Source organism: Blennius ocellaris (genome assembly GCF_963422515.1).
Source record: "Blennius ocellaris genome assembly, chromosome: 13".
NCBI classification, from domain to species: domain Eukaryota; kingdom Metazoa; phylum Chordata; class Actinopteri; order Blenniiformes; family Blenniidae; genus Blennius; species Blennius ocellaris.
Window position 1 is genome coordinate 10,364,165 of NC_137662.1, and position 6,832 is coordinate 10,370,996.

Genomic DNA, 6,832 nt, shown 5'->3' on the forward strand with positions numbered 1-6,832 from the left:
TGAAAGCCGGGTGGGAAAAAAGCATCACCCTGACCGCCTCAGATTTCTCCCCCACGTGGAGAGCCTCTCCTTCCCTCGCATTAACACTTCAATGGGAAGCCTGGTCCGTTTTGCCACTGACAGCAGCAGGTTGTCTTTAACCTGCAGAGACATGGGGGCGCTGGGGCAGTGTGGGTGCGAGAGAAATCACCCCCCTCTCTCCTACTGTCTCCTCCTCGGGCTGGACAAACGGTGTGACGACGCCTCAGGGAAACGCAGAGTGACGCGCGCGCGCGCACACCATGTGGACGTGGAGGACTTGTTAGGGAACTTTATTTACCGCTGTACCCTTCAGCAGACATCACTCTTAATTAGGTCTCCGTGGACGGCACCAGGCATCTGGACTCTTTGCTCATGAGCAGACTGAATCGTGTCCTTCAGGTGCGCGCTCACGCACGCACGTGCGCACGGCTCCTTTCGATCACGCTCGTTAGGTATCGCCCTGTTGCCGTGTGTTAACTGGGAGGCTGTTGGAGCTATCACTCCATCTAGTGGTTGTTTGGTCTGGTAAACACGACGTGTCTGCGTATTGCACCTGCAGCATGGCTGGACTCAGTTTATCATTCATGCCCATGGAGCTCAGTTTCACCTGCTCTGCATCTCTTTTTAATCACAGTGATCCATCAGCTACCCTCAGTCTTCACTCCGTCCACATGTCCAAGTATTTATTCATGGGTGGTGTGCAAATGTGCAGTCAGTGGTCAAGATCAGCCATATGTGAAAAGCACGAGGACTGCAGACAGTGTGCAGGGTATGCAATAAAGAAACACAGAGAAGACCCATCTGTTATGTGCAATTTTTGCGCAGGTTGATATTTGATATCAACAGTTGTTATTATCAGGTGCCATACACATCTGCTCCAACCTCATTCCTTTTTTCCCCTCTGCACCTATTCCATCATTGATTACTTTTTTACAGCTACAACTTTAGTGTTTTGTGTCACCCTTGTTACTGTCCCCTATTTCCAGCCCCAGCAGGTATCCCTGATAAGCCCACTGACATCAAAACAGCAAAGTTACATCAAACTGCAGTGTTAAATGGCTACAAGGCAGATGTTCCTCCCAGCAAACGGATATTAACCCTTTAGAAGGCTTCTGACCATATCTGGTTAATTCTGTATTTCTTTCTGCAAATGAATAATTGTAAGTACAAGACAACCAGAAAACATGATTGAATTTGTATGTTTTGGTAAATTATCACTTTTGCATATTTGGTGCTCTTGATTATTGCATTTTATTTATACATTTAGAATAAGAATAAACTGAGCCTAAACATACAATTAGTGCAAGTGCTCCTATACGCAAATATGAATGCTTCTGGGAAGTCATAGTAGAAACTGCAAAGTATCAATTAGTGTTGTGGATTTGAATGAGGGAATGTCAGACTCTTTAATGTCCGTGTGCAGGTTCAATGTAGAAATATGTTTATCAGGTAATCAAAAAGTCTGTTTCTGACTTTCTGACCTTACACAGACTTTAGTTTAAAAAAAAAAATCATTTTAATGTTACTTGATTTATCTCCTCCAAGTAGAAGTAATTCTAGGATAGAATTCTACCAATTTCATACTGAAGCTTTACAAGCAAATAACATGTTATTATTTCCAGTGTAGCACCACAATAACATGTCATGGAGAAAAATACAGGACTAAATCCCCCCATTTGATTTTTCAAAGTCATATATCATCAGACAAAATTATTTTTTCTTTTGATTTATTTAGTTTTGTTTGAAACAAATTGTGAGAGTAACACAACAATATGAATGTTTCAGTACCATGTGAAAAATCAAACAAAACAAACAAAAAAGTCAACGTGGAATGAATGAACATATAAGTAAAACACATAGTGCAGTTAAATTCAACATTACCACACATGCATGTGACAAGTCAAGTAAATGTTCAAACTAAATAAATATATAAACAAGGCTTGAAATGATTTTAGCTGTACCACTGAGGTAGATGTTTGAATTTACAATCATCATTGCTTCATTTTGCTGCTCTCTGACTGAGGTCCATATCTTTATTCATGACAGCACGAAAGCCTTCATGGCACACACACAGGAAACTTAAACAGTAAGAACAAATCAGGGAGGATTATTTGCTTTTCAGTTAACTCGTTATCAACTTCCCTCACGTGTTTAAGGCACTAAACACCTTGTAGTCACAAAATAATCATTAATTCTATTATTTTTTCTTCTGTCAAAGCTTCGTGAATTCAAGATTTTCCTTTAAATCAGCACACATATTTAAAAGACGACATTATTGTATCATTGATAAAGTGCTCAATTGTAAACCGTGGTCACTCAGCGTGATGAAAAATATACTTTAGTTTCAGCATGTAGGAGTTGGCAGACATAATTTTCAAAGATACCTTTTTTCATAAAGTCTAAGACGGCAGTAGAAGAGAAAACAAAGCTGGCAGCAGATCTGAGGAATGGCAACAAAGCTGAGCTGTCTCGCTGCGACAGGACACAATCTGCATCATTGGGCATCAACATTCAGCAAAGATGTCCTTTAAACGCCTTTGCTCACAGCTATTCTCTAATATCCAGCAAAAGGAGATTGCCCTGACAATATGCCATACAAGCAGTAGTACAGTAAGTCACAGACTTATTTCAATACAGGTTTTCTTCAGCAAGTCCATCTGAAAGAAAAGGCAAAAAAGATATTAGTGAAATGCTAATTTAATATGTGCAGTAAAGCAGGAAAATTGTGGTTTAATAGCCGAGCTGGTAGAAATTACCTTGCAGAAGGCTGCTCTGCATGTGGTGGGTGAGTTGATGCAACCCAGTGTTTTGGGCATGGTGTCCCAACTGCATACTAAGGGGATATATGGAGATACTGCCTGCAGTCAACTGCTCTGAAACCATAAGTTCCTCTGTGGTGAGCCTGGGGGACCCCTGCTCCAACTCCAGGGAATCAAACCTACTGCATGCCGCAAACCCCTGCTGGTGGCTGTAGGAAACATCACCAGGACAGATGGAGGTGCTGCTTTTCCTTGTGTCTAGGTCCAGGTCTTTCAGGATGCTGTCAAACACACGGTCAATAAGCAGTTCGTGCTTTGGGGCTGAGGAGACGGAAGGGGTGCGGGGCCAGTCAGAGGCCGAGTCGGGGGTGTGGGTGGCAGCAGGTTGGTCCGCGTGTTGAAGAGGATTCAGGCTGTAGTGCATGTCGAAGCTGCTGGCCAGGGAGGAGATCTGCTGAGCCAGAATACTGATCTCGACCTGTTCCCTCTCACTGTACTGGTTCGACTCTGTCGGAGGGGGGGATTGGCCGGCCGTCAGAAGGCGGGCGTGGACAGGCAACTGGCGTTGAGGGACGCGGTGCGGCTGGACGACGACGCCCCCGTGTGGCTGCTCAAGAAGGCCAAAATCATCTGGATGCAGAGCGCATTCCACTGGGCTCTCACATATGTCCGACACGGACAGGCAGTCTGGAACTAATCGAGCATCAGATGTACAAGCTTGAAAATGATTGGTCGGAGATGAGGAGGAGAGGGGAGAGTGGGCGCCAAGCGAGCTGAAGGCTCCCTGGTCAAAGGTTTGTTCAGTGGCCACGGGGAGGGAGTCGGAGGGGGATTGGTGACAGGGGAACGCTGCCTCCGGGTAGGGGTAATAGGACAGAGTGCTCTCAGGGGAAGACAGCGGCTGATCTGCGCCTTCGTGCACATCCATCAGGAGGTCATGGCCGAGCTCCTCCTGCCGCAAAGGGGAGCAGGACGAGGCCGGGCTGTAGGGGGAAGAAATGAAAGCGGGGCTGTCACCCAGGGGAGCAGGTGAGCTATCGCTCTGAGAGGAGGAACACGCCACATAATGTATGTCTTGCTCCGACTCCCTTCTCGCTCTGACATGTCGCTCCTCTCCCTGGCTGCTACATGTCCTCTGCCTTTTAAAACATTTAGCGTTGTGGCTCGGAGTGTAGGCCGCCTGTTGAGCAAATTGGCAGGAATTTGCCACAGAGGGTGGCCCGGAGGCATCGCTGCTGATTTTCTTCTCCAGAAATTTGGCTTCAGTTTCACTGCAAGATCAGAACAGCGTGTTACTACAGGTCTGTGTTTTTTTTACCTTGAAAAACCTCACAACATTTCGTACACTGTCAGCTCAGGTTCTCTATACCTGATGATGAAGTTGGTACAGCTGATGCCCTGGCACTCGGCGTCCTTGTTAGCTCGAATGTACATCCAGGTCCATGACAGATCCTTGCGCTGGAGCCTCAGCACCATCTGTACCTGGGAGCCCTCGTCTGCCTGCACTGGGAAAAAAAACAAACAAACATTCATGCTTATTATAATATGCACAGACAAGTGTAGTTACATATAAGAAAAATGCAGCCTTGTTCAAGCCCCACCTACGGGGTGCTGGAAGATACAGCTTTTGCTTCCAGGAAAAGTTGCTGCCACAAATTAGTTACTTTGATATTTGTAATGAAACATCATTTCAACAAACACCAGTAACTCAAAATACGAAAGTTCAAGTTCTCTGTCCAGCATGAGAAAAGGGATCATGATAATCAATGGTCAATGTGACATTTTAATGCTTTTACTGCAGTGGTATTGTTGGCTACACTTACTTAAACTCCTATGAGAATCTGCACTTGATGACAGATCGTTGGGGTGCACCAGACCGTACCACGACTGACCAGTCATTTCCTCAGCTGGATAGCCCAGAAGATAAAAAACGCTGGGGAAAAAAAAGCAAAACATGACATAAATATCCGAAAAAATGAACTCTGATTATCTACATCTCGAGGGAAGGTGAGTCTACCTGTCAGACAGCCCAGTGAAAGTCATATCCAGCCTGTGGCTACTGCTGAAGCTGTGGCAGTCGTTGTGAGTCAGGCGGTTTGCCGTCGGCGTGCAAAGGGCCACAAACAGAGGCTCGGTGGTGGCCGAGGCTCCGACCGGGGACTTCTGCTGCTGAGGAAAGTACCGGAAACTCCCTCTGACCAACATGGAGCAGCAGCTGCCATGCTGCAATTTAAAGGCCTTGGAGGTTTGCAAACAGCAGATGAAGCTCCTCTCTGAAAGAAGAGCGCAGCAGTGAGTTCAGTGAAAGAGGAGGATGGTGACTTTACGCTGCAGCAAAGTGTGAGGCTGTAACAGAACCAGTGTACTTTTCTGCAGAGTGCAACATCAGTCTACATTATTGAGGTAATTGTTTTGAAGTGAGAGAAATAAAGACACAAAATGAGCTAAACTAAAGATAGACGAAATGAAATCCAATCAAAAAATATTTTAGTTCTGTTAAAATTGTATACATTTTAAGTGATTTAAAGAAATAATTGTGGGTTTTAATTCAGAACATCATAAGAAATATAAATGTTCTCTTGTTTATTTCTATTATTTAAGTACTATTGTGCATAACCTCAGCTTGAGTGATAGTGAGTCAGGAGAGAAGAATGTTGCTGTTCAGATAAAAGGTTGTATATGCATGCAATTATAATTGTTACCAAGTATGATCAAGAAAACCTGAAGAATTAACACTTAAATCAATTGGGATATTAATCAGATAAAATTTCTAAAAGATCTTCACGTTACCTGCTGATGAGCTGTGGTCCATGTCCAGGTTTGATTTGACGACATCGACATCAGGGCATTCCAACATGTCGTATACGGTGTCCCCTTGAAGCACATCTACCTGGAAAGTTCACAGGATTTCCTTTTAGCTACAAAAGCGTTCAGGTATGAAAACTACGCTCCAGTCAAAAGTGCTGCATTATTTCACCGGTTTATTACCGGATCTGATTAAAACACTCACCATGGAAAGTCCAAGGTAGTCTGCGATGTTTTCTGACACGTAGACCAGCCTGCCCTGCGCGGTGCAGACGAGGATGAAGCCGTGCAGGGCTTGAAGAAAGGCCTCGTACGGCAGAGAACACTGTGATCTTTCCCCGTCCGGGAGCCCTTATTATAGAGAGAGAAGAGAGAGTTCAACCCCGGTTACACCGGATTCATCTCTGCAGGTTGTCTCATCTGTTATCCTTGATATGATCCCTAAGGTGCTGCGAACTCAGTCCCGTATTGTTTGACAGCAGCTGAATGTGGATTGGAAGCTTAAAAAGATTTTTAACGAGGCAGGAGTGAAAAACTTACCCTGGATGAGAACAGACTTCCTGATGTAGGTGCATATGGCGGCCATGGAGTGGAGGTACGAGAGGCGCTCCTGGTCCTCCTGCGTGATGGGCAGCAGAGCACGCATGTTCCTGATCTCATGGTTGATGTGGTCCCGTCGAGCTTTGGAGGCTCCTTTAGTGGATCTGTGAGAGACCATGGTCACCGAGGTCAGTGGCGTGAGACACTGGAATCAAGGAAGACCAACTTTTTTTCTACATTTCAAAGAAATGATGCGAGTTCATTCTTTTCCATGTAGATAAAAACACATACGCAAAAAAAAAAAGGCGGAATTGGCCTGGACTGATCCAGTTTCTCTGACACGGTTCGACTGGGTGTCTCTTCCCCTACGAGGTAAAAGCACAATTTGAATATCAAGGGTTCCTATGGAAACTGCTAATATGGGAGGCTGTCGAATCTGAAGTGGAACAGAAACGAGGGCTCTCAATGGACATTGTCCGTGTGATCGCTATCTGTCTGGGTCCATCCTCAGAGCCCGCGGCTTTTATAGCTGCCAGGGCTTCAGCGTGGGCGTCACACACAAAGGAGGGAGGATGGGCTTCTGATGCTCCCTTGCATTACCTTATAAAGTGGGTGTCCTCAGTGTGGGGCACCCCACGTCACAAGGACACAGAAAGTGCCACAAAAGGAATATTATATCACTTCTGATCTCAGTGTAACATTTGACA

General features: G+C 45.2%; 1 protein-coding gene across 1 annotated transcript; it reads right to left on the reverse strand.

Annotated features, from left to right (window-relative positions):
• Positions 1–2,594: 2,594 nt before the first annotated feature.
• On the reverse strand, positions 2,595–6,303 carry npas4l (neuronal PAS domain protein 4 like; the record flags this gene model as incomplete). Its single annotated transcript, XM_080507401.1, has 8 exons — positions 2,595–2,678; positions 2,778–4,051; positions 4,150–4,285; positions 4,604–4,713; positions 4,798–5,053; positions 5,571–5,670; positions 5,791–5,936; positions 6,126–6,303. 8 exons carry the CDS (start codon positions 6,301–6,303, stop codon positions 2,650–2,652), a joined length of 2,229 nt encoding a protein of 742 aa, XP_080363527.1. The 3' UTR covers positions 2,595–2,649.
• Positions 6,304–6,832: the final 529 nt, after the last annotated feature.